Below are 27,200 nucleotides of genomic sequence, written 5' to 3'. Positions count from 1 at the left end.
CTACCTTTTCTCTGCAGATAAGGACGGGTGGACTTAAGGACAGACAGGAATATGGACAAAAGCTCCACCAAGTCCCCAGTCACATGGCAAGCTGTGGCTTCATGGTACATCATATGTAATGTGTTAAAGGACTGCAATACAGAGTTCACAGGAAATAGGCACTATAGCATACTATAATGTTATCAGTAAAGGAGATTATATTTCATGCACAATAGAAAATACTTTTTAATTTCTTACTTAAGAAACATAGAAATATCAGCTAGAATTCAACTAGGACTAGTAAAACCCCAAAGCTCATTCACAGGGCCTTATCCAATGATCAGGTTATCAGTCTGGTGCAGCATATCCACTCGATCCACACATATCACAAGGAATTTCTATAAGTGGCTTCAAGAACTTTTTTGCACTATACCTCCTTACTTGTTCACATTGAACTGCACATTATACAGGACTCCAGAAAGGGAAAGGAACCACATTTTATATTCGACTCATAGATTTTATTTAAATTTAAGAACCATAGAGTAGCAAGGTGGCTCAGTGGCTAGCACTGCAGCCTTGCAGCGCTGGGGTCCTGGGTTCGAATCCCACTAAAATCAACTGAAAGGAATTTGTATGTTCTCCCCAAGTTTGTTTGGGTTTCCTCCCACATTCCAAAAGCATACTGATAGGGAATCTAGATGGTGAGCCCCAATGGGGACAGAGCCGATAATGTCTGTAAATCGCTGTGGAATCAATGGTGCTTAGTAAGTGAATAAAATAAATAAGGGCTCAAGTGACTTATCACCTGGAGCTCTATTGCAAAAGCTTAGATGTAAAACAAAGGATTGACTGCTACTAGAGGCATGATGGGAGTTGACTTTACTCAGTGGTATTAAATAGGGATTTTTGCCTGCAGTCGGCCATCAATAGCTTTATTTGGGGAACTAAGAAGCCGCGGACTCGATTCTCAGTGTTAGTGAGACCCAAGACTAAGGGTTGGGTAGGCCTTCCTGATTTTAAACGTTATTACCAGGCAGTCTTGCTCTGTAGGATTGTCCACTGGAGGTTCAGTGATGCTCATAAACAGTGGGTGCTTCTGGAGAAACTTTTATCGCCCTCTTCTTTGTACTGGCTGCCTTGGCTGGGGGGGACCGGATGCCCAGCTGTGTCGAGTTTTGCTCCACTCACACAGATTGTTTTGAGGTTTTGGGATAGATCCTATGTGAAATTACGCCTGACCTCCCGATTGAGCAGACTGAGTCCCCTTTTTGACAATCTGGCTTTTCCCCCAGCAATGAATAGATCTACGTATCTGTGTTGGTCACGACTTGACGGGGTGGGACTGGGTCAGGTGAAGGATAAGCTTGCGGGGCTCTCCGGCATGCGGGGGTTACGAGGTTCTGATCTTACGACACCGCTGTCCTGGCTAGAGTTTCTGCAATTGCGGAGCTTTCTATCCAGTGTGCCGATGGGGGCGCTGACGCCATTTGAGTCCCTGATGCTCCCTACCGAGGGTCCCTCCCATGTGGTTTTGGTGCTCTATGGCCTGGTCTTGAATTCACTTCCCCCTACTACGCTGGGATTTATGGAGGCTTGGGAGAGGGACCTGGGGATCACCTTTTCTGAGGCGGATAGTCTGAAAATTTTCACTCTTGCACATAAGATGACGATGTCCAGTCAGGCGCAGGAGAGGAATTCTAAATTACTGACACGCTGGTATAGGTGTCCCACCTTTCTCCACAGGATTAACCCAGAGATCTCGGACGCCTGCTAGAAATGTGGCTCCGTCACGGGCTCTATGCTTCATGCTTGGTGGTCCTGTGGTCCCCTGCAACCCTTCTGGAACTTCGTTTTCGATGCCTTTCACTTGATGACTGGGGTCCGCCACGAGCCCTCCCCCCAAATGGCCCTACTGTCCCTGATACCCAGTTCGATAGCTTCCGTTAAAAAGGGGATCCTGAGATTTTGCCTAATAGCTGCCAGGGCAGTTATTCCCCGGCATTGGAGGTCTACTGAGGTCCCCTCCACGGAGGAATGGATAGCTGAAATGGATAGATTACATCGTCTGGAGTTGCTGGTGATGGTGATGCTGCATATGACCAGGGGCGCACCTGGTTCCTCTGGCAATCCTTCAAGGAGAGCACAGGGTTCCTGACTTGGCTGCATACATACTCATAATTCTCAATACGTGGGCGTGTACATTGCTGGGTCTCCCTTAACCCCCCCTCCCTCCTTAATCCCCTTTTCCCCCATTCCCCTTTTTTTTTTCTCTTTTTCTCTTTCTTTCCTTTCTCCTATTTCTACAATTGCTTTTCTTACAGGTTCTGTATTTTGTATATAAGGTCTATGTCCCGAGGTGATTCTCAAGATGAGAACCATGTACCCTTTTTATGTGCCAGAGTTCTTGTTCAACTACACTTGTGCTGTGTTCTCAGAGACGTAATGTATAGCTCTGGACATTGTAATGATTCTTTTTACTGTTTTTCCTGTTTAAAATTTCAATAAATATATTTACTGAAAAAAAAAAAAAATAGGGATTTTTGTGTACTCACCGTAAAATCCTTTTCTCCGAGCCAATCATTGGGGGACACAGGACCATGGGTGTTACGCTGCTGCGACTAGGAGGACACTAAGTAATACAGAAAGAATAGCTCCTCCCTGCAGTATACACCCTCTTGCTGGCTCCAAGTGAACCAGTTCGGTAACAAAGCAGTAGGAGCTTAACATTTAGCCAGGATGAACTATGTCAAAACCAAGGCAACACAGAAAACCAAAGCCGTTAGGCTAAGAGGGTGGGTGCTGTGTCCCCCAATGATTGGCTCGGAGAAAAGGATTTTACGGTGAGTACACAAAAATCCCTATTTCTCCTACGCCTCATTGGGGTACACAGGACCATGGGACATCCTAAAGCAGTCCCTGGGTGGGGAACAATCAACTGTAATTGCTCCTTGTACCCACAGGTTACAGGTGCGGCACAGCCGCCTGCAAAATTCGTCTGCCGACGGTCACATCTGCCAAGGCCTGAGAATGAATATGGCAATGTTTTGTAAACGTATGCAGACTGGACCAGGTCGCAGCTCTGCAATTGTGCTCCCGAAGCTTGGTGCCGGATGGCCCAAGACGCACCCACTGACCGAGTAGAATGAGCTTATTCCCTGCTGGGACAGAATGACCTCTGACTCGGTAGGACTCCTGAATAGCTGAAAGAATCCGTTTTGCTATTGTCGTCTTGGGAGCGAGAAACCCCTTCCTGGAGCACAAACAGGGCATCCGACCTGTGGAAGGACGCCATCCGCGAGACTTATCTCTTGAGAGCTCTCACTAAATCCAGTGTGTGGAGGGCCTTCTCGATGCGATGTACTGGTGCCGGACAGAGAGACGGTAAGACAATCTCCTGATTGAGATGAAAGGATGAGACAACCTTTGGCAAAAAGGACAGGGATGTTCTCAAAACCACCTTATCCAGATGAAAATTCAGGAACGGAAACTTGACAAGACAGAGCCGCCAGCTCTGAGACCCGTCTAATGGATGTGAGCGCAACCAGGAACCTTGAAGGAAAAGACAGGGAAACCTCCTGTAGAGGTTCGAAAAGAGCTTCTTGCAAGACTCAGAGGACCAGATTAAGGTCCCATGGGTCCGACGGCATCTTATAGGGCGGCACTCCTATGGGAGACTCCCTGAATGAACGTCTTCACTTATAATCCGTTAGCAATCCTGCGTTGGAACAGAACGGATAGGGCTGAAAACTGCCCCTTGAGAGAACTAAGGGCGAGACCTAAGTCCAAACCCGTTTGTAAAAATTTGAGGGTGGAAGAAATGGAAAAATGCATGAGGAGAACGTCCCCAGTTGTTGCACCAGGAAAAGAAGATTTTCTAAGTGCGATGATAAATGCGGATAGACGTAGGCTTTCTGGCGCTGATCATGGTAGAGATGACTTCCGAAGAGAAACCTGCTTGGGTTGGAACCCAGGACTCAACGGCCATGCCGTCAAACACAGGGCCTCGGAGTTCTGGTGGTAAATGGGGCCCTATGAAAAGAGGTCTGCGTGATTCTGTAATTGCCAGAGAACATCGGCGACTAGTTGAACTAGTTCCGCGTACCACGCCCGGCGCGCCAATCTGGCGCAATCAGGATTACCGGTACTCCCTCCGTTCTGATTTTCCTGATGACTCTCGGCAGTAAGGGAGCGGGGGAAATATGTACGGAAGCCGAAAATGACGCCACGGAAGTACAAGTGCATCAGCCTCCACCAGGAAGGGATAGAATTGGAGAAGAGCTAACCTGATTGCCCGAATTTCTAAGATGTTGGTCAGAAGGCGTGATTCCTGAAGTGACCGGCAGCCCTGAGCAATGTGATGTAAGAACACCGCTCCCCAGCCTAGAAGACTGGCATCTGTTGTCACAACTAGCCAATGTACTGGAAGAAAAGACTTCCCTTGATTCAGGGAGGACTCCTGAGTAACTGTCTGACTCGCTGGGGAAAGAAGAACCTACGGGCGAGGAAGAGCAGGTTCCTGTCCCAAACGGCCAGGAGGGCATGCTGTAAGGGACGGAGATGTATTTGGGCAAATGGAACCTCCTCCAAGGCTGCTACCATCCTGCCGAGGAGTTCCATACTGAAAACACAGAGTGAGTATGTGACTGGGAAAGCTTCCGAGCTTCCTGCTGTAAAGCGGAGATCTTTTCCAGGGGAAGAAGTCCAGTATCAATCTTAGAGAGGAAATTCGCTGAGCCGGTACTGGGGAAGATATATATATATATATTTTTTTAAGTTTATCTTCCAACCCAGACGAGAAAGTATCTATTGTGATGTTCACGGCCTCCTTGCAGGTGCGGAAAGAGGGGCCTTTGATGAGGATATCGTCAAGATAAGGTAGCACCACCACTCCTCGGGAGTGGAGTATGGCCACTGCAGCCGCCATGACATTTGTGAGTACCCTGGGGACGATGGCGAGGCCGAAGGGCAGAGCTGTTGTTCCTGAACTGCGAAGCGAAGAAACCTTTAGTGGGAAGGTAAAATAGAAATGTAGAAGTACGCGTCCTGGATGTCTATAGACGCCAGGAACTCGCCTTTTCCCATGGAGGCGATGACAGAACGAAGCGATTCCATCTGGAACCGTCGCATCCTGACGAACGTATTCAGCAGTTTTAGGTCCAGTATGGGCAGTACTGTAGCGTCCTTCTTTGGAACCATGAAGAGGTTTGAATAAAAACCTTGAAACCGTTCGCTTTGAGAGACCGGAATAAGTCCGTCCTTACTCAGAGAGCATATAGTTTGGAAGAACTCTGAAGCTTTTGCCCTGGGAGGACGAGATAAGAAGTCTATCTTGTAGCCAGAGAACACTAAGATCCACTCGTCGTAAACGACCGAGAGCCACGCAGCACTGAAGGAAAGCAGGCGGCCACCTACTTTGAGGGTGTCCCTCGGATACCACAGGTAGTCATTGTGTGGAAGATCTGCCCGTTCTGGAGCCTCTGGATCCCGACTGCCTAGGCGTGCCCTTCCATCAAGGGAAAGGGGTATCAGATGCCTGAAAACCTCTGTCTGCACGTTGTGCCCGGCCGGAACCGGGACATGTGGAAGTAGAGGACCAGTTGGAGTTGTAACTAAAAAAATCGGGACCGAGCCTGTGGTTGTGGAGGAAATTTACTCTCTCCTCCAGTGGCGTCGGAAATCATAAGGTAGAGAAGTCAATGACTTTTTGGAAGCAGAATCCGCACGCCAGTCCCTGAGCCATAAGGACCTCTGGATGGTGATGGCGTTTGCTGCTGTTTGAGAAGCGCAGTTAGCGGCATCCAGGGACGCGGTTACTACGACATCTCCAACTCTGGCTATCTGAGTAGCGAGGCCAGCTATCCCGGGGGAAAGATTGGTATCCAGCACCGCTGAAGACAAGACCTCAGCCCAGTGGGTCATAGCCTTAGCCACCCACGTAGCGGCAAAAGATTGGAAGAGTGCGGCTACTGAGGCATCAAAGGCTGAACGCGCCATATTGTCGATCTGACGATCGTTTGGGTCTTTTAATAGAGGCACCCTCCGAGGAGGATAAAACAGATTTAGTAGCCTGGCGCGATCGGGAGAGACTGCGACCAATCTTTTCTTGGATCCTGGGCAAAGGAATATTTTGACTCCATGGGTTTGCCCTGTGAAACGTTTAACTGGATGGATCTTGCAAGAATCAACGGTTTACTTAAATTCGCTAGAGTGGCGAACACTCTGTGAGCTCGCTTGGTCCTCTTAAAGGACACGGCATGATCCGTTTTAGATAAAGGTTCCTCCTCAAGCTTCAAAGCCTTATTCACTGACTCAATGTGAGAGTCGCGAGTCTCCTGATCGTGATGAAATTCCTGATCTAGGGACATCGAATAGTCCTCTGAAACAGGTTCTCTACTAGCCCCAATGGAAGGGGAGCGAGAAATGGAGCTCTCAGAACCCGAATCCAGGTGATGGTCTCAGGATATGGCATGAGTCCTGTTCCTGGAAGAGCGAGAGCTCCTTGGCAAGGTACGACCCCTGAAGTACAAGGGGTACTGATCATCAGAAGCGTCGTCCGAAATAGTGCCCTGGTTAGAGGAGGGGTCTCGGAACGATTCCAACGCTTTTGCCAGGGATGCCATAGACCGGGTAAGGGAGGTAGCCCACTCAGGGGGACTAGGCTCACTGGGTTCGGTATCAGTAACAGGTGGTTCCTGAGCAGTCACCGCTTCACAAGCTGTGCTTAATGCAGTATTGTGACCGCGGGATAGTGACACCTTACAAGCGGTACATGCCGCAAAAAAAACAGTGTGGGTTTTCCCAGGCTTTTTGAGGCTTTGATTGAGACATAGCATAGCCTTGAGGAGAGCGCTTACTAACAGGGGAAGGGTTAAGCTATGTTTCTGGAGCTTACCCATGGTCCTGTGTCTTGAGTCCCCAGAGGAGGTCCGCAGTGTGATGCCACGGGAGTTATGCACAGGAATCACTAGTCCTGAAGGCTGTGATTGAAAAGGCAAGAGCAGCGCTGCAGCATCAGCCCTGTGGGTGTACCAAGATGGCCGCCGAGATCAGGAAGTGAGTGTCTCAGGGAACGAGAAGCGCCAAAAAAAGTGGGCGGCGGCAACTGCCAGTGGGTGTGGCCAAAACTCCAGCCTGTATGAAGGGGAAAAGCGGGGGGCAAAATGTTAAGCCTGCGGCGCCGCGACTGCTATTAGCGTCATTCTTAAGCCCCACACTCTGAAGGAATTGCCGCACTGCAGATCACCCACGGACCCGGGCTTTAAGGTGCGGGCCTCCCATACCAAAGGGACCAGGACCCCCCAAGCGCCTCGGCCCCCGCAGGGTACTCACGGTAGATGCGGTGGGCCGGTGCTCAATCCACTGTCGCCATAGTCAGGGAGTGTGTGCAGAGCTTCTGCCGCCATACGTCATCCGCTATATCAGTAGTGATGCAGAGGGGGGCTGCACGGATGCCATACATAATATGTCCGGCTATGCACCTGGCTCCAGGAGAGGTAGATGGAGGGGGGAGATCGGAACGCGAAGGAACCGTCGCCCGCAAGGTGAGCTCAGGGCTGGCATCCAATGTTGCAGGAAAGGATACGGGAGGGAACGCTCCACGTACTTACCTGTTGATGATTCGGGGGAGATCGGAACCTAGAAAGGGTCAGTCGCCCCCATTCGCTCCGTAAAGGAAAAAATAGAATAAAAAGTAAAAATTAAAATAAAAACGGTGGGGTCTGAAAGCAGACCCAAGTGCCTCCTACAGACACTAAGCAAGAACTGGTTCACTTGGAGCCAGCAGGAGGGTGTATACTGCAGGGGAGGAGCTATTCTTTCTGTATTACTTAGTGTCCTCCTAGTGGCAGCAGCATAACACCCATGGTCCTGTGTCCCCCAATGAGGCGTAGGAGAAAGGGATTTTCTGGGATCAAAATATTAGGCCATGTTCACACGCTGCGGTTTTTACCGCGGAACCGCCGCGATTTTGATGCTGCGGGTCCGCAGCAGTTTCCATAGCGTTTACATTAACATGTAAACCCTATGGAAACCGCAAACCGCAGTGCACATGCTGCGGGAAAAACCGCGCAGAAACGCAGCGGTTTACAACCCGCAGCATGTCACTTCTTTGTGCAGAATCGCTGCGATTCTGCACCCATAGGAATGCATTGAACCGCTTACTTCCCGCATGGGGCTGTGCCCACGTTGCGGGAAGTAAGCGGATAATGTGCGGGTGGTACCCGGGGTGGAGGAGAGGAGACTCTCCTCCAGGCCCTGGGAACCATAAAATAGTGTAAAAAAAAGAATTAAAATAAAAAATGAAGCTATACTCACCTCTCAGCGCTGCCCGCGGCGTCCGGTCTCAGTTGCTGTGCCGAACAGGACCTGTGGTGACGTCGCGGTCACATGACCGTGATGACGCCGCGGTCACATGACCGTGACGTCACGAAGGTCCTTGTCGGCACAGCCGCTTGCAGCGCCGGGGAGATCGCGACGTCAGAGGGTGAGTATAAGGCCAATTTTTATTATTTTTTACATTACTATTGATGCTGCATATTGCTGCATATGCAGCATCAATAGTACAGCAGTAATCCCGCAGCGGAAACCGCGGAACAAACCGCGATAAATCTGCAGGGATAACCACAGCGGTTTTGCCCTGCAGATTTTCAATTCCGCTGCGGGATTAACCCGCAGAGGAACCCGCAGCGTGTGAACATGGCCTTAAGGGTATGTGCACACGATGCAGATTTAGTGCAGAATTGGTGCAGAACTGCAGCAGATTATTCTGCTGCAGAAACGCTGCAGAACTGCACTGTGATTTATAGTACAATGTAAATCAATGGGAAAAAAAAAAAGCTGTGCACATGGTGCAGAAAAATCTGCGCAGAAACGCTGCAGATCTCAAAGAAGTGCACGTCGCTTCTTTTGTGCAGTTCTTCACCGTTTCTGCTGCAGATTTTTCTGCACCATGTGCACAGCTTTTTTTTTCCCCCATTGATTTACATTGTACTGCACAGAAACTGCACAGAAACTGCATAGAAACTGCATAGAAACTGCACAGAAACTGCATAGAAAAACTGCGCAGAAACTGCATAGAATCTGCATAGAAACTGCATAGAAACTGCACAGAAACTGCACAGAAACTGCACAGAAACTGCGCAGAAACTGCATAGAAACTGCATAGAAACTGCACAGAAACTGCATCAAATCTGCAGATGCAGATTTAGTGCAGAAAATTCTGCACCACATTTCCTACGTGTGCACATAGCTTAACAGAGTTGGACCTTGTTGATCGGCTGATTAGAGGGGCCATGGTGCTCATTTGAAACCTCTTAAGTGTTTACCGTACTCCGTATACTTGCAAGTCATCTGTTAAATAGTGTCAGTACTGCAGTGTTATCCAATATCAGTGAATAAAAACACAGCACATCAGTGGGGATGCTTAGAATTAGACCCCACAGATCTGACAGACACCGTCGACCTAACTTAAGAACAAGCAATTGATATTGCAAAACCAAACTTATTATTTTACAACTGTACAGTGTCTGCTTTTACACTCCCCCTTACAAGGGGCTCCAAGAAGAAACTGGAGGGTAAAGAGTATTAACGCTGCATCAGTCCAGAGTCTGATGCAAACTATTTTACATGTGATAATTTTTTCATTTATCTACCAAAAATGATAGTGTGGATCCAAAATATTTAGACTTGGGAACGTCAAGCCTTGTTATATGCAAGAGGTGGGGAACCTCCGGCCCTCGGACATTTTACGGCCCACAATGTAATTTTCTACGGCCCCGGGTAGATTCACAGGGACTGCTGTGCTTCAGCGGCCAGCTCAGTTTTACCTTGACACCAGCTATTTAAATCTTCCCATACACTGTGAGCTCATGCAAACAGCTTTCACTACTGAATAGTGGTGAGCGAATATACTCGGTACTCGAGATTTCTCAAGCATGCTCGGGGGTCCTCCTAGTAATTTTTAGGGCTCGGAGTTTTAGTTTTTCTTGCCGCAGCTGAATGATTTACATCTGTTAGCCAGCATAAGTACATGTGGGGATTCCCTAGCAACCAGGCAACCCCCACATGTATTTATGCTGGCTAACAGATGTAAATCATTCTAAAAAATAAAAAATACTCGGAGGACCCCTGAGCGTGCTCGAGAAATCTCGAGTAACGAGTATAATCGCTCATCACTACTACTGAACACTATGGCACATGCAGGTCCTGACGTTTGTCAATTTTAGAGTCCAGACGTTCTTTGAAGGTTGAGTTAGTGTGACCTGTGCTCTCTATTTTGAGGATGAAGCAAGCAGTCTGTGTTTTTTGTGATGCATCAGCCCCACTGTCTTTATGTCTTATGTGATGTGTGCATAAACAGCAGTCTGGGTGTCTCACATGTGATGTATATGTAGCAGTCGCGGAGTCTCCTATGTGAAGTACATACACCAGCCCAAGTGTCTCTTATGTGGTGTCTGTACACACCAACCTTAGTGTCTCCTATGTGATGAGTATGGATAAATCCCAGTGTCTCCAATGTAATGTGTACAGCAGTCTCGGTGTCTCCTAAGTGATGTATATAGTGCAGTCTCACTGTATCTTATGTGATGTGTATACTGCAGACCTCCAACTGCTTGAGTTCTATAAATGTAATGTAAGCAATTATAATTTCCCACTGTGAGGAGACCTGTAGTGTAACCTACATCTGTGTTCAGTACAACTTACCGCTGTGAACAGTGCACTACAAAACATATCGCAAAGATTCAACTTGTGCTCCAGACTGATGCAAAACTGGAAAAGCAGTTGTGAGTAGCAATATTATTATCAAACACCTTACGAAAGAAAAGCAGTTCAAGCCATCACATTATGGGCGAGTTAATTGTTTGACCAAATCTAGCAGGGTCATTTTCAAGTTAATACTTTTGTATGGCCTCCAAATGAGGTTATAATAATCGAATTGGCCCTTAGCAGAAAAAAAGTTTTCCCACCCCTGCTATATTCAATAGATCTGTTTTCTATGTGTACCATTCAGAAGCCCGAGCGTGAGTGTAGCTTACCTCTGTCATCAGGATTAAGCCTCTATTAAATACAACAAGGAGCCTGTCTTCATCAGACTCTAACAATATTCTGAAGGCACTGCAATAGACACACGTATACTGCGTTACTAAATCACATATAGTAAACAATATACACAACTATGCATTTAAAGTGGTGGTCCAGAAGAAATAAAACTTTGCCCAATCACAGGTAGCAGCGTCCTGGCTGTTGGTGGAGCAGTGACACCATCACTTCCTCTCTTTGCCATGGAGCGGTCTGCGCTAGGTCCACATGGGTGCCGACAAGTATGAATGTTTTTTTTTTTTTTTTTTTTTTTTTACATGTCCTATACCTTAAGCAAAGTTTTTATTTTGCTCAGTCAACCACTAGCAGGTATACATTAAATATGTAAGTGCTGATATATGAGATATAAGATAAGCATGCATTTATAAATTGACAATCTTTTAAGGGCTATTAGAACATTAAAAACACAGCTTATTAACATGAATGGAGAAACTGCAAGTTCAGCTCTTTCCACACTCCCTTTACCTTATTAATGTAGTCCAACAGGAGCGACCGTCTAAGCAACGTAAATAGCAGCTTATTGTAGTTTTCTTAAACTGTTTGATGTCCTCAAGCTCCTCTTCTCTCATGTCTGGTCTCTGAGCTACAAACAGTTGCATGAGGTTAAACAATTCTTCTACAGCCTAGAAAGTAAAGAAAAAAAAAAAAAAGCTAAAAATATGATTGAAAAAGTCCTTGGAGAATGCATTTCAGAAATCAGCAATTATTGGCTCTGCAATGTAAGCAGCAATCCATTTAAAGGGGTTTTCCTGGACTAAGATATTGATTTTCTTTTCAGATAGGCTATCCATATGAAATCGGTGGAGGCCAGACCCCCAGCTCCCATACTGCTCAGTGAACAGTAGACACTAAGGGAGCAATGAGGCTTGCCCCTGTTTACCACGCTCAGACAAGCTGGCCGACAGATGTGCTGGATAACAGACCCCACAGATCTGAAATCAGTATTAACATCCTAGTAAACTACCTTAAAAGATGCTAAGAAAATTGCATGCAATACAAAAACCACCAATATGGCTTATGAGGCTTAGCTTAGCACCAAGGATCAAATCACAGTAGGATCATTATGACATGATCAAAGGCTCTGTTTGCCAAAAAACTCACTAAATTATACCCAAAACCACTTTGAAACGGCTTATATTTCCCATAGCTGTGCCGAATTATCATGTCAGTCTTATTTATGAGGTACTTAACGGATTATGAATAATAAAAGCAGGAAAGGGGTTATGTCCAAAGGATAAATCCAGCCCATATAGAGCTCATATTAGGTGACCCCATCCTTTTCCACCACTCAGATCACCCTCTGATCTAGAATGAAGAACCTCTCTGGCGAACGAGAGCCCTTTATGTATTAAATGTATGGTCATCTGAATGGCCACCATGTAATGCAATATCTCCCCTGCAGTGGCTTCCAGACAAGGCTTACCTATATACATACACACACACATATACTAACACATTTTAATATGACGTTATTCAAGTTAATAAAGTAAATTAAAGGTGTGGTCTGGCACCACTCAGTTCTGCATTGGAAGGTGAGCATTGCCAATGACGCCGAGTCTACACATACATACCCAATCCTGTGCATGTATGGAAGATATTGCGCATCTCCCCCATTTAATAGGCTAGAATACATGCATAATACCAGCTTCTTGTGCACACGTTAAAGCAGACATATAAATGTGAAATCATTGGCATTGCTGTTCCAGATGTGGAAATGATCGATGCCAGACGACCTATTTAGTGAGTTTCTTGACATTGCTTACCGTGGGGTACTGGCTGGCATGTGGTGTGAGGTTTTTGAAGGCCCATTGAATGTTCTGGTGTGAGGCAAGTTGACGAGTGAAGGCAGGCGACTGCTCACAGCACATACGAAGAATACCGTAATAGGCAGGCAGCATGCCACGATTGAAGAGCACCACATCCTGGTCGTCATGGTCAGCCAAAATGTAGTTAAAGGCAATGTTCTTGGTGACCACAGGGTTCTGAACAATAAGGCGGACGTTCTCAGGACAGTCAACACATACGTTGTACCAGAATGAAAGCAATGCTTGCTTATTATGGTTCGTGGCTATGGCTGGTTCAGACAGTTTGGGTTGGAAGAGGTTCCACAAATCCATAAAATATGTAGAGAACATGAGCTTTTCAGTTTTAGAAATCAAACAATAAGTCATAAAACTAAAATACGGCACCAGTTTGGTGGTACCATGGACAGCAGCATCAACATAAAGCTTTGCTCTAGAAAGGAGGCCGAGGAGGACATTGTACACCTGATGAAGTACAACTGTTGTGTCTGGGCTAAGGGGCAGGTCTCGTGTAGGAATGTGAAGAGAACGTGTCGATCTGAACATCTGTCGAAAAGAGTTACTTGGGATCAGGGATACTAGCAGGTAAGCTGCAGCTAAAAAAGACAAAAGCAACAAAATTATTGAAATGAGAAAAAACAAAAAGGAGCAAAATGAAAAAAAACAAAACAAAATAAACCCACTTATCACACATGGCTCCCCGGTTTCAGTAATGTACAACTCAATATATTACCAATGGCTAGTACCATTTGTACGCAGATTAAGGAGTAGCCTATATACTGACATCTAACTCAGGTGTACACACTCATGCTCAGAGTCATGACACACGCACTGGTATTTCTCTTGGATAGATATCAGTGGGTGCCATGTATTTGTAAGTATTCGCATAGCGGGGTCTCCTGACATAGTAATATTTTCCAATTATTGCACAGAAGTTAATAGGTGTGGGGGTCCACGTGGTTAAAACTTCCCATCACAGATTGGTTGGATCATTCATAGGACCCAATATGCCCGTATGCCTATGGAATTCAATGACTTTCAGACATTAATAGTGATGAGCGAGTATACTCGTTGCTAGGTTTTTCCCGAGCACGCTCGGGTGATCTCCGAGTATTTTTTAGTGTTCGGAGATTACGTTTTCATCGCCGCAGCTGAATGATTTAAAGCTACTAGCCAGGCTGAGTACATGTGGGGGCTGCCTGGTTGCTAGGGAATCCCCACATGCAATCAAGCTGGCTAATAGCTGTAAATCATTCAGCTGAGGCGATGAAAACTAAATCTCCGAACACTAACAAATACTCGGCGATCACCCAAGCGTGCTTAGGAAAACCAGAGCAACGAGTATATTCGCTCATCACTATTAAATATACCTACTGAGCAGTGAAAGGGAGCACATTGATCGGCGAGCAAGTTTATTTTAACAGAGGGCGTTTATAGAGATCACCTCAGTGAGGCAACAGATAAACATTGCTCCATGTCCAGTGACCTCAGCCCCTGACTAGGCAGAACACGATGAGGCTAGTCTCTAGTTTTTAAATCATGGTGCCAAGTAGCTATAGCCCTAAACGTGTGTGCAGTAATGAACATTCACTCTAAAGGTACCTTCACACGAAGCGACGCTGCAGCGATAGCGACAACGATGCCGATCGCTGCAGCGTCGCTGTTTGATCGCTGGGGAGCTGTCACACAGACCGCTCTCCAGCGACCAACGATGCCGAGGTCCCTGGGTAACCAGGGTAAACATCGGGTTGCTAAGCGCAGGGCCGCGCTTAGTAACCCGATGTTTACCCTGGTTACCAGCGTAAAAGTAAAAAAAACAAACAGTACATGCTCACCTGCGCGTCCCCCAGAGTCTGCTTCCTGACACTGACTGAGCTCCGGCCCTAACAGCAGAGCGGTGACGTCACCGCTGTGCTTTCACTTTCACTTTAGGGCCGGCGCTCAGTAAGTGTCAGGAAGCAGACGCTGGGGGACGCGCAGGTGAGCATGTACTGCTTGTTTTTTTTACTTTTACGCTGGTAACCAGGGTAAACATCGGGTTACTAAGCGCGGCCCTGCGCTTAGTAACCCGATGTTTACCCTGGTTACCAGTGTAAAACATCGCTGGTATCGTTGCTTTTGCTTTCAAACACAACGATACACGGCGATCGGACGACCAAATAAAGTTCTGGACTTTATTCAGCGACATCACAGCAGGATCCTGATCGCTGCTGCGTGTCAAACTAAACGATATCGCTAGCGAGGACGCTGCAACGTCACGGATCGCTAGCGATATCGTTACAAAGTCGTTTCGTGTGAAGGTACCTTAAGTCACCTTTAGTTTACGGTATCAGATGGAACTAAGGCTGCAATACCAAGTACTACTTAGTCCCAATAGGCAGATTACTGAAGTGTATTTCCATCATATATAAAATAGCAACTGGTGAATACATTGTTGATGCCTATTAGAGATTAGGTTTAATCATTATAAAGGTATTCCCAAGTTTTTAAATTGCCTTAGATAGCAAGAAAATCAAGTTTGCGTTGATTTGTTTTTTCCATCTGTAGCAATGATGGCTTTAATCTTTTAGAGTGTACAGAGGGTTTCCACAGTAGCTACATTCCAGGAGAGGAGTTAACTCCTAATGTCACAGAATATACATAAATATGTGCAAGTTGCTTTTTAAGATCCAATCCAATGTATGAATTCCCCATCTATATCTATTGTGCTTTACACCATCAAAACGTAGCTTGAAAATAATGCAAAAAAATGCAGGTCAGGCAGGATAGTTTAGAAGACTAGTTGCAATTAAAGCTCTGCTTTATCTGTTCAGTATATTCTTGTGCAGTAAGCCATACAAAACATTTTACTAATGTTTTAAGTGAAGGTATTTCTGAAGTAATATTTACGCGATGTCACTAGTTAGCCCCTCCACTGTTATGGACTTCTTTAACTTCAAGGTGCTTACATGTTCTCACTCTTGGATAGTTGTGGGCCAGCAGGAAACGTTCCACCCAGTTCTCCATGTTCTGTAACACCCAGCTATGTGCCAGCTTGTTTCGTGGAGTCTGCACTGCCAGCCAATCCAAGCACTGAGATGGGTTGTACTCTATTACCTTTAAGAAAAAAAAAAAAGCAAGACTAAAGTAGAAGTTTCTATAATGCCTAATGATTTTTATTATTATTATATTTACTTACCTCCCATATTCTTTGCAAAATAAAGGAGGCAAAAGGAGGCATCCCTGGTGGCCCACCGGCAAACTCCATTATCATGGTCAGCAGTTTGAAGAATGGATTAGCAGCCTAAAATATAGAGTAGATCAACATTAAATTAAGATGTCAGAATGTATCAAAAAACAAGTTATGCGTACAGCATCAGTAAAATTACAAAAAAAATAAAAAAATAAAAAAACAAGTGCTCCTTTCAGAAGGGGGTACACTGAGTCTTCCAGTAGAAGAAAATAAATTGACACTGTCCATGAAGATGCAAAATATACATTTTTGGTTTTATGCTTTTTTTAACTTAGAATACTGTAAACATTTTACAAGTAAAATGCTTGTTTAGTGTGACTCTGGTAGTTATATGTCTCTTACCTCTGGGGTCAGCTTTGCTATGGATGTGAAGAGCATTGATGCAATCTTTATTAAAAAATAAAAAAACAAGCATGAGAACAGAACAAATCCTCTTTGCATTTTACAAGCTATCACAACAAAAAACAACCTTACAACTTTTTGCATAACTGACTGATTTTATTTTTCCCAACCAACTTTTTCAAAGTGACAAGTGGGGGAAGCGAGGTGGACCATTAGCCAAAAGTGGCAGAACTACACCATCTCATGACTGCTATAGATTTTATTTTATGGTGCATTGATACATAAGCACTTATGCTCTGAAAAAGTGACAAAACTGTTCACAAAATTGTGTTACCACTAATATGATTCACTGTGCCTGTACTAAATTAACCAATGAGTAAAAGGCAAGAATAATGGCACTGTATGTGTGTGGAGGGATCTATTACAGATCGATCAGTAGGCATTGTTAAGCTCTGTCTTCCTGTGTAAACCGGCTATTAAATGATCAATTGGTAAATTTTAAGGCTATAAAATCAGGTTGTGAAAATCCACCTTAAGAGCTGTGCCTAAGTAAACAGTGAATGAGCCATGAATGTGCAAATTGGTGGAACATGTGATCAATCAAAAATTACTAACCTATCCAAAGGATTGGCAAATGAGGTTAAAGGGAACCTGTCACCCCCAAAATCGAGGGTATGGTAAGCCCATCAGCATCAGGGGCTTATCTACAGCATTCTGTAATGCTGTAGATAAGTCCCCGAAGTATCCTAAAAGATGAGAAAGAGAGGTTAGATTACACTCACCCGGGGCGGTCCCGCTGCTGGTACGGTCCGGCGCCTCCTATCTTCATCAGATGACGTCCTCTTTTGGTCTTCACGTTGCGGCTCCGGCGCAGGCGTACTTTGTCTGCCCTGTTGAGGGCAGAGCAAAGTACTGCATGCAGTGCGCAGGCGCCGGGCCCCTCTGACCTTTCCCGGCGCCTGCGCACTGCAGTACTTTGCTCTGTCCTCAACACGGCAGACAAAGTACGCCTGCGCCGGAGCCGCAGTGTGAAGACCAGAAGAGGACGTCATCGTAAGAAGATGGGAGGCCTCGGACCGCGACGCCCATCCGATCGGACGGCCCGCCCAGGTGAGTATAATCTAACCTTTTTTTCTCATCTTTCAGGATACATCGGGGGCTTCTCTACAGCATTCCAGAATACTGTAGATAAGCCCCTGGTGCCGGTGGGCTTAGCTCACCGTTGATTTTGGGGGTGACAGATTCCCTTTAAGTTTCAGAAAATTCCTTTAACACATACTGTAGTAGTCCGTTGTAGCGCTATTCAGTAGTAGAACTTTAGGTTCAGATTTTATTTTTAACTAGGTCACTATGTATTATGTAGCGGAGACACTATTGTACTCACATGCTCTGCAAGACGATTGTTGTATCGGCAAAGACTGAAAATGAGGTTACAAGTTTGCCGAATATTGATTCCATCACGTATATGCTGGAACAGAAAGGGAAAACCCTAAAAAAACAAAACAAAAACGAACATTATAAGAGTCTTCAGATAATTACAAGGAAGGAGTTTGCACGGAAGATATACAAGTAAATAGCATCTGAACATGGGTACAAAACGGTTACCTTTCCACCGGTTAAAGCTGCCATGTCATTCTGGGAGAGAGTAAGGTGCCTGTCAAGGAGGAGAAAAATATATTCTAGTTTAGGCAGATTTAATTTTATTAACAAATAGAATTCAAATTATACTTTAGTTTTTTTGGTTGGAGTCAAAAGGGTGAAAGAATTCATAGAAGATGCATGAAGTGGCAATCAGTATTTACAGTGTTTAGTGTTCAGCATAACTACTGTTTTCCCCGTTCAGTATAGTTAGCAGGTTAACTTACCATCTAAAATACAGCCACACAAGTGCATACTCCATGTATGCAGCAAAAGGGAGAGGGAGAGGAGAGAGGAGAGAGATTTTCCCCAGACTAGAAAATCCTTCCAGGCATGCTCAGAATAGAAAAACGCAATAAGTCGCTGGATTCCTGCAAGGACGCATCCTGCGTTCACAGGCTGACATTATAGCCAACGACGTATGCCGCAGGATGCGTCGTTGCACGTTTTTTCCAGACGGTCCCCTATTTTCCGACGGATCCAGTGCACGACGGATGAAACGGATGGCCATCCGTCACAATCCGTCACTAATACAAGTCTATGGGAAATAACAGGATCCTGCAGAAAAATTTGCAGGATCCTGTTTTTTCAAAACTCGACGGATTTCAACAGGAGGAAAAGGACGGAAGTGTGAAAGAGGCCTAAGAAAAGTTTGAAAAGAACGGCCAATAAGCCGAAGACGAAGGCTTACAGATATGGCTACTTTTTGACGTTTGGGTGAAATGTTCTCCAATATGTAACCTGGTGCAGTACTCTCAGACTGTCGATACACTTAATATGAAGTAAAATCAAGTCTAACACTGCGCTAAGCAATATCCAGAGTATTGACTACTTGATGAGGACCAAATGAAGTGAAAAGGAGCAGGTAGATAAGTTTCAACCAACCTTTCTGAACGTGACTGCTCCACTAGGAAAGCTATTAGAGCAATCATCTTTTCCAGAGCTGCTGGCCTGTACTTCTCCTCTGCTAGTGAGAGAATATCTTCTTCCTCCTCCTCTTCGCCTTCCTCCTCTTCAGACAATACTTCAACCTGTGGCTGAACACAAAAGATACAGTCGTAAAAAAGGATTCAAAACACACATCAAATAATGCTTTCTACCAACATTAGAGTAATGTGGCTGTGTACTTCACACTTACATTTTCAGGCCCTTTGGTTCCCATGTAAAAATGCACCATGGTTGATATGGCTTGTAGAGATAATAAAAACTGGCTCTGAAAGAAAATACATTATTAATTAAAGAGAATCTGTCAGCAAGTTCAACCCTTCAAAGCCATTGATATGCACTTGTAAGGTCAGGAAAAGAAAGGCCTTGAAGGCATCTTTATATCTGCTATCCATTGTCTGAATCCGGAGAAAAGCTGTCACGCCTAGAGCCCTTAAAGAAACTCAGCCTGCGAGGTTACTTCCCTCCTTAGCGCCTCACTCTTAGGCTACTTTCACACTAGTCCGTCGGTACGGGCCGTCGCAAACCGTCGGCCCAACGGACAGTGTGTTAAAGTAGCACAACGTGAGCAGCGGATGCAGTTTTACAACGCATCCGCTGCCCATTGTGAATTCCGGGGAGGAGGGGGTGGAGTTTCGGCCTAGCATGCGAGGTTGAAAATGGCGGACTCGACGCACAAAAAAAACCACAAAACGTTACATGGAAGGTTTTTTTGTGCCGACAGTCCGCCAAAACACAACTCATCCGTCGCACGACGGATGCGACCTGTGGCCATACGTCGCAATGCGTCGCTAATGTAAGTCTATGGGGAAAAAACGCATCCTGCAGACAACTTTGCAGGATGCGTTTTTTTCTCCTAAACGACACATTGCGACGCTAGTGTGAATGTAGCCTAAGAGTGATAGGTCAATGTGTCGGCCGTCAGGCTCCGCACAAAATCTAGCTTCAGTAGTAAATCCTTAGTCCAGTCACATGGATAGAGAAAATGTTCTTTAGGTAATTAAACAGGTTTCAGCAGAGCAACATCGTAAAGATCAGGTACAAAACCAAGGCGTTTTGAGCTTTTTACACACTATCATTGTATAAATTCTCACTTTTTTTTTTTTTTTTTTTTAAACACCATGATGTACAAGGGGGTAAACTATTTGAACTGAGCCTAGGTTGTGTACCTAATTCTTCCGATGTTACTCGACTGAAAAATGTTTTATCAGCATAAAGATTATATTGCTCTATCCTTGTGGCTGGACTAAAGGTACCTTCACACTAAGCGACTTTGCAGCGAGTACGACGACGATCCGTGACGTTGCAGCGTCCTGGATAGCGATCTCGTTGTGTTTGACACGCAGCAGCGATCTGGATCCCGCTGTGCCATCGCTGGTCGGAGCTAGAAGTCCAGAACTTTATTTCGTCGCTGATCACCTGCTGTTCATCCCTGGATCGGCGTGTGTGACGCCGACCCAGCAATGTGTTCACTTGTAACCAGGGTAAATATCGGGTTACTAAGCGCAGGGCCGCGCTTAGTAACCCGATATTTACCCTGGTTACCATTGTAAAAGTTTAAAAAAAAAAACACTACATACTCACATTCTGATGTCTGTCACGTCCCCCCGGCGTCCACAGGGTTACGCGCTGCTGCTCAGAGCTTCCTGCACTGACTGTCAGGCGGCAGTAAAGCAGAGCACAGCGGTGACGTCACCGCTGTGCTCTTCTTTACGGCTGGCACTGACAGTCAGTGCACTGGGAAGCTCTGAGTAGCAGCGCGTAACCCTGTGGACGCCGGGGGACGTGACAGACATCAGAATGTGAGTATGTAGTGTTTTTTTTTACTTTTACAATGGTAACCAGGGTAAATATCGGGTTACTAAGCGCGGCCCTGCACTTAGTAACCCGATGTTTACCCTGGTTACCCGGGTGCTGCAGGGGGACTTCGGCATAGTTGAAGACAGTTTCAACGATGCCGAAGTCGTTCCCCTGATCGTTGGTCGCTGGAGAGAGCTGTCTGTGTGACAGCTCCCCAGCGACCACACAACGACTTACCAACGATCACGGCCAGGTCGTATCGCTGGTCGTGATTGTTGGTAAGTCGTTTAGTGTAACGGTACCTTAAGGATTTACCTTAAAAGTTACAATGGAAAAATATTTAGAATTGAGAGTCCTTGGTGGATACCACCTTTTAATGACTAACTGAAAAAATGGTAAATTGCAAGCTTTCAAGACTACTCAGGTGCCCGATCATCACAACACAGAACCAGACCCCAATCAGAGGACAATAAAACATTCACACTCCTTATCTATGAACTGTTCCAATATTTATGGCCACAACTGTTCATCCCTCTCCCATAATGGTAGTTCTGCTTCACATCACCTGTCTTATCTATGGCATTATTTCTGTGCTGTGTATAAATATGTGATTCTTCAGAATTTGTATTAGTCTATGCCTGATGAAGAGACCCGAGTAGTCTCGAAAGCTTGCAATTTGTTACCATCTTTTAATTTAGCCATTAAAAGGTGTCAACCCACTGAGGACTCTCAATTCTAAATATTGTTTATCTACTGGCTAACACGGTACCAAAATATAAATCTTAAGTTACAATGGAATGCTACATAGGGATCATGGTCCGTGCCTGAGAATAGGCACATTCACACCCCGTGAGCAGCTCCATGAAAAATGCCTACAGGAAAAATTGAGGGCTAAGGCTGTATTCACATACGGAAAATTGGCATATGCCGGTATAGCCAGGTTCACATGGTACACAGGCTGTGGAGCGATATATCATAACAGGTCAGGAAGGAGGTCATAACGTTGTATTGGTACAGCTGGGCTCACACTGTACATAGGCTGGAGTAATAGGAGAAGGGATCTATCGGTATATCCTGAGTGACAGTGTACAGAGGCTGCGGAGCGATATAACATATTACAGATCGGAGGGAGGTGACAACGTTATACGGGTATGGCAGGAGTACACTGTACACAGATTACGGAGCGATATATTACAGTGTCGGTGGGGGTGATAACACTATCCGTTCAGCCAGGGCCACTCTGTAAGCAGGATCTGGGGCGACATAATATATTACTAGCTGGAGGGGCGTGGATAACTTGTCATCTTGTTGGCGTGTGAATTCATGGCGGTGAGCATTTCTCTGGTGAACGCAGTGAGCTGGCTTAGTTCTTGGTTATGAAATTGTAGTGCCTGCGTAGATGAGCGCTTTCTATGTTTCTGCAAACTTGGGTCTCCTGCTAAGGGCACTGGCTTCAGCATTTTACTGCCATGTGCCACCCAGCCACTATGTACATCTGCAGGCGCCAAGAGCTCTTTAACATGCACAGAACGCTGCAGCCAGTGCTCTTAGCAGGACAGCGGTGATCAATGCAGGTGCTAGATTTCCCGGCAGGCACCTGACGTCACATTGAGCCACTCCGAGCACAAAATGCTAAAGATGGAAAGAACTTCAGGAGCTTGCGGTTAGTAAAACAGTAATCGTCGTTTACATTTTTATTTACCAATTCAATAGTACATGTGAAAATAAGCTTCTATGTAAGGTATGTTCAGAGGAATATGCTTCCTTTTCTGCTAGAATTGATCCTCCATTAACAAAATTCTCAATTCTGAGGTAAAATCTGTATTCAGTGAAGACACTTTCCCATTACTGAGAGGAGATGGCGGCTGATGAGATTGTACGGAGGAGCTAGAGGCCGAGCTCCTACCTCTACATAGAATCTCATCAGCCGCCATCTCCTCTCAGTAATGGGAAAGTGTCTAAACTGAATACAGATTTTACCTCAGAATAGAGAATTGTGATAATGACTGATCAGTTCTGGCAGAAAAAGAAGCAGATTTCTCTGATGAAATATATTATACAGTTGCTAAATTTCATGTTTAAGATTGATTTATTAAATAAAAATTAAAAGGGCGGTTACTTCAAGTGCTCTGGGCATAAAAGCATTTCTCTGGTTTTAGGCTTAGAAGAGATGCTATAACGGTACCAAAGTATCATTTACTGACCGACAAGCACAAACAATTGGGGATCTATCTATATGACAGATTTCATTCAATACTTTCAATTGTAAATAAGAAAAAAATTGACCATAGTGTGCAATAAAATATCCCCTTTATTATTAAAACGTTAGTTTGTCTCTGCTGCTGCAGGTTTGGCCCTTTCTCCCCCACCTTCCGCAGCACATGTCAGCCCTCCCCTAGCTTCTCTACGTATATACATATTTTACAACCACAAATTGTATAAACACAGGCAAATATCTACTGTTATACAGAACATACGAAATTACCTCTTCCTCTCCCATTTTGACAAATTCATAGAGAAATGCAAAGTACTCGGTCAAGTGCTTGCTATGAGGCTTCACTCCATGCTCCATTATCGACAGCAAGGTTTTTACAAATCGCGTAACACAGGAGCGACTGCCAATATCCTCTACAGGCCCATCCATGTCATCAGAGCTGCACAATGCACCAAGGAGATGAGCGTTAAATATCTAATGACTTAAGAGAAATACTGACAGCATTTGCCCTAACAGCCATCTTTCCATAAATATGCAGAATGGAGCATTAGAGCTGAATGCAAAACATTATTCCATCATCATACAGAATGGTACAAAGTGGCACGCCAGTGAAACTTTCACTTTTTCTCCCATGTAAGTGTACGCAGGTGTTTGTATACTTACCAATCGCTCATCTTCCGCGCCATGAAACCAACAACGAGACTAGCCGGATGGGAAGTCGCTTTCTCAGTGCAAGTCATACGACTGCATTGTGACAGTCACTTCCGGTCAATACACTAGACACGGTGGGATCTGACTAGTCTCATTGGAGGTCACCAAGTGCAAGAGGGGACTAGAATAGAGCAAACAAACATTGGGAGACTGGAGGTGATCAGTAAATTTAACAACAGCAATGTGTACACCACATACACACCAAATGGGAGCAAAAGTGAAAAACAGTTACTTAAATAAGTTCCAAATAATCATAATACAAACATTTGACCCAGGTTTGGTTCTGCTTTTGAAGCAAACCTGTCAGCAGGATTTTGCTAAATAACCTATAGGCATTGTCAGGTTGGCAATGTTAAGCTGATTTTCTACCTTTGGAACCCAGAGAGCTCGAAATTTCTGGGACTTCTAGTGTTAAAATAATACCTGGGGAGAAGAAATCCGTCCTGTGGTTCTTGTGTAATGTGTGTTAGAAGTTTTCAGTTAATGATATGCCGATGCTCTGGGGCGGGACTATAGGCAGAGTCTTATCTTCCTACTCTAGGCCAGAGAAACCAAGGAAAAAAGGAGATTTTTGTGTACTCACCGTAAAATCTCTTTCTCTTAGCCTCTAATTGTGGGACACAGGACCATGGGTGTTATGCTGCTGTCCACTAGGAGGTGACACTATGCATAATCTGAAAAAGATTAACCGTGGCTCCTCCTCTGCACTATACACCCCTGGACGGTGTCAGACTTCTCCAGTTTTGTGCAAAAGCATTAGGAGGTACGTAACATGAATAACATAGATATGCCTATAAGAAGGCCACTATGTACGAGCTCAAGGAACAATATGAGAACTCAACAGCAACAACGACCCGTAAAGGGCAACAGGGTGGGAGCTGTGTCCCCCAATTAAAGGCTAAGAGAAAGATTTTACGGTGAGTACACAAAACTCTCCTTTACTCTGTCGCCTCATTGGGGGACACAGGACCATGGGACGTCCCAAAGCAGTCCCTGGGTGGGAAGCAATAGACGAATATTGCGCAGACAGGCACCGCCGCCTGCAGAACCGGTCTACCCAGGCTCGTGTCCGCTGAGGACTGGGTATGAACTCTGTAGTGTTTAGTAAACGTGTGTAGGCTAGTCCAAGTGGCCGCCTTACACACCTGTTGTGCCGAAGCCTGGTGCCGAATGGCCCAGGAGGCCCCCACCGCCCGTGTAGAGTGTGCCATAATACCGGCTGGAAGAGGAGAATTCTTAAGGCGGTAGGCCTCTTGTATGGTGGATTTGATCCACCTGGCAAGGGTAGCTTTGGAAGCCAGCAGACGCTTGCGGCCGCCTTCCGGAAGAAGGAAGAGAGAATCAGACCTCCGGAAGGACGCAGTCCTGGACACATATATACGCAATGCCCTGACAAGGTCAAGCGTATGCAGAGCCTTCTCCACTCTATGAACCGGGACCGGACAAAGGGAAGGCAGAGAAATTTTCTCATTGAGGTGGAAGGAGGACACAACCTTCAGAAGGAAGGATGAGACCGTACGGAGGACTACCTTGTCCTGGTGAAAAGCCAGAAAGGGCCGTCTGAAGGAGAGGGCTGTCAGTTCAGACACCCTGCGTAGCGAGGTGATTGCCACCAGGAAAACCACCTTCTGGGATAGAAGGCGGAGCGGGACCTCCGTAAGAGGTTCGAAGGGTGGTCCCTGCAATGCTGTCAGGACCAGGTTGAGGTCCCACGTTTCTAGAGGTCGTCTGTAGGGGGGGACCAATCGGGAAACCCCCTGAAGGAAAGTCCTTACTTGCGGCTTGGTAGCAATGCACCTTTGAAAAAGCACTGAGAGGGCTGACACCTGGCTCTTAAGCGAGCCCAGGGACAGCCTGACCTCCAGACCCGATTGAAGAAACCCAAGTTCTTTGGGAAGGGAATAAGGGAATGGGGTCTGGCCATGAGATTCGCACCAAGTAAAGAATGCTTTACAGGTACGGTAATAAATATTAGCAGAGGCTGGCCTCCGTGCCCTGATCATGGTTCCAATGACGTCCGGCGAGAGCCCTGCCTGGGTTAGAACCCAGGTCCCAAGGGCCACGCCGTCAAATTCAGAGCCCCTGAGTTCTGGTGGTAGAACGGGCCTTGTGACAGAAGATCGGGGCGGTCGGGGAGACGCCAGGGGGCGTCTGCTGTAAGTTGTACGATGTCGGCGTACCATGTACATGTGAGCCAGCCCGGTGCGATTAGGATGGTTCGAACTCCCTCTTGCTTGATCTTCCTCACCACCCTGGGTATCAGGGGGAGAGGTGGAAAAATGTACAGAAGCTGGAACTGGGTCCAGTCCTGAACCAGAGCGTCTGCTCCGAGCGACCGCGGATCGTGTGTTCTGGCCATGAAGTTGGAGACCTTGGCATTGAAGTGGGATGCCATTAGGTCCACATCCGGGGTCCCCCAGCGATGACAGATCTGGCGAAAAATTTCGGGATGAAGAGACCACTCTCCCGAGTCTATTCCTTGTCGGCTGAGGAAGTCTGCTCCCTAGTTGTCCACACCCGGAATGTGGACCGCCGAGAGAACCGACCCTGTGTCCTCTGCCCAGTGGAGGATGTTTGACACTTCTCGCATTGCCTGGGTACTGCGGGTCCCCCCTTGGTGATTCACATATGCCACGGCCGTGGCATTGTCCGACTGTATTCTGATGTGAGAGGCTGCCAGTAAGTGATGGAAGGCCCTCAATGCCAGGAGGACAGCAAACTTCCAGGATGTTGATGCTTCCACTGGGGACCACTTGCCCTGTGGTGTAGGTGCACCTGACGACGTTAGCTGGAACTCCCTGTCGATAGAAAAGGGATTCCTGTCCCAGGACTTGAGAATGGCTAGTTGGAGAGGCCTGAGGTGAAACTGGGCAAATGGGACCGCTTCTATTGCTGCCCCCTCCTTGCCGAGGACTCATGGCAAACCGGAGATCGAGGGGGTTTGCGGAGGAGGGTGCAAACTCCTAGGCGGAGAGCCAGTGCCTTGCCCTTGGGAAGGAGTACTAGACCCTTGGAGGTGTTGAAAAGCATTCCCAGGAATGTCAGGGACTGACTCGGGGTTGGTGATGACTTTTGTAGGTTGATTAACCAGCCCATGCGACTGAGAGTATCGGTTGTGATTGAGACGCTGAGCTCGCAGTCCTTGAAGGTGGGAGCCTTGATGAGTAGATCGTGCAGGTATGGAACGACTACTATGCCTCTGGAGTGCAGGACGTCCATGGTGGCTGCCATGACTTTTGTGAACACTCTGGGAGCCGTGGCGAGTCCAAACGGGAGAGCCACGAATTGGTAGTGGTCCTGGCCTATTGCGAACCTGAGAAACATCTGATGGGCAGGTGCAATAGGTATATGCAGGTATGCGTCTTGTATGTCTATGGAGGCGAGATATTCTCCCTTCTCCATGGACGCAATGATGGACCGAAGGGACTCCATGCGGAAG

At 46.2% G+C, this 27,200-nt stretch overlaps 1 protein-coding gene across 2 annotated transcripts in view; it reads right to left on the bottom strand.

Annotated features, from left to right (window-relative positions):
* The window catches only part of USP34 (ubiquitin specific peptidase 34), a 260,330-nt gene that overhangs the window by 20,877 nt on the left and 212,253 nt on the right, over positions 1-27,200 (bottom strand). For both annotated transcript variants that reach the window (XM_077282722.1, XM_077282723.1), the window contains 12 exons: positions 23,321-23,489; positions 19,229-19,303; positions 18,976-19,127; positions 18,058-18,106; positions 17,837-17,941; positions 16,453-16,497; positions 16,057-16,161; positions 15,827-15,974; positions 12,840-13,474; positions 11,542-11,699; positions 11,013-11,091; positions 5-131 (listed from right to left, as the gene is read on the bottom strand). In XM_077282722.1, the coding sequence (XP_077138837.1) occupies positions 5-131; positions 11,013-11,091; positions 11,542-11,699; positions 12,840-13,474; positions 15,827-15,974; positions 16,057-16,161; positions 16,453-16,497; positions 17,837-17,941; positions 18,058-18,106; positions 18,976-19,127; positions 19,229-19,303; positions 23,321-23,489 (1,847 nt within the window). The remainder of the gene's footprint in view (positions 1-4; positions 132-11,012; positions 11,092-11,541; positions 11,700-12,839; positions 13,475-15,826; positions 15,975-16,056; positions 16,162-16,452; positions 16,498-17,836; positions 17,942-18,057; positions 18,107-18,975; positions 19,128-19,228; positions 19,304-23,320; positions 23,490-27,200) is intronic.

Source organism: Ranitomeya variabilis, chromosome 2 (assembly GCF_051348905.1).
Source record: "Ranitomeya variabilis isolate aRanVar5 chromosome 2, aRanVar5.hap1, whole genome shotgun sequence".
Taxonomy (NCBI): domain Eukaryota; kingdom Metazoa; phylum Chordata; class Amphibia; order Anura; family Dendrobatidae; genus Ranitomeya; species Ranitomeya variabilis.
Note: the sequence above shows the minus strand (reverse complement) of the source record. Positions and strands in the feature narration are given on the sequence as shown.